This window comes from Apaloderma vittatum, unplaced genomic scaffold, assembly GCF_000703405.1.
Source record: "Apaloderma vittatum isolate BGI_N311 unplaced genomic scaffold, ASM70340v1 scaffold22469, whole genome shotgun sequence".
Taxonomy (NCBI): domain Eukaryota; kingdom Metazoa; phylum Chordata; class Aves; order Trogoniformes; family Trogonidae; genus Apaloderma; species Apaloderma vittatum.
In genome coordinates, this window is record NW_009736142.1 from 49,675 (window position 1) to 50,302 (window position 628).

Here is a 628-nt window from a genome sequence, read left to right on the forward strand (position 1 = left end):
TTGGAGAGAGCTCTGTTCAGGACCTCTGGGGTGTCATCCGACGTCGGCACCGGGGGCGAACCTCCAAATTCGGATTTGCTTTCGCTGTCCGACGCCGTCTCTCCATCCAGCTTGTTCTCAGACTCTGACTCCTGCAAGTTAAAGAGAGAGAAAGGGCTTTTCCAGAGTCTTTGAAGAATCTGAGGCCAGCCCAGCAGATGCAACACCTACCACCACTCTGCTTCCGCATGACAGAAAGAGAAGAAAACATTGTGGGTATTACATGGAGTTATACCCACGACAGCCAACATCAAGTGGTTTAGGTGACAGGCATCATGGGGTTTACTCTCCATCAGTCTCAGCAGCAACCACAGAAAAGGATCTGCTCCCTCTGAACAGCTAAAGACGCCTTGAAGCTGATTAATAAGTATCTCCCAGTGCCGCAGGACACAGGCTCGTTAGCAGGAATTTTCACAAGGTCTCCCAGTGCCCAGGCACATCTCCAAGTACGCAGCGCTGCCCAAATTAGACAGCGAGCAAGGCCTCCAAGTAGACGGGCTCAAGGCTTCCAGACAGACTTCTCAAGGGCCAACTTCGCCTGCGGATGTTAAAAATACCACCGAGCCCATCCTCAAATAGCTGAAGAGGA

General features: G+C 51.8%; 1 protein-coding gene across 1 annotated transcript in view; it reads right to left on the reverse strand.

Moving 5' to 3' along the window:
- Nucleotides 1-131, reverse strand: part of CDS2 (CDP-diacylglycerol synthase (phosphatidate cytidylyltransferase) 2) — a gene marked incomplete at its 5' end in the record, with an annotated part of 7,483 nt that extends 7,352 nt beyond the window's left edge. Inside the window, one exon of the mRNA XM_009876870.1 lies at nt 1-131. Within this exon, the coding sequence (XP_009875172.1) occupies nt 1-131 (131 nt within the window).
- Between the last annotated feature and the right edge of the window lie 497 nt (nt 132-628).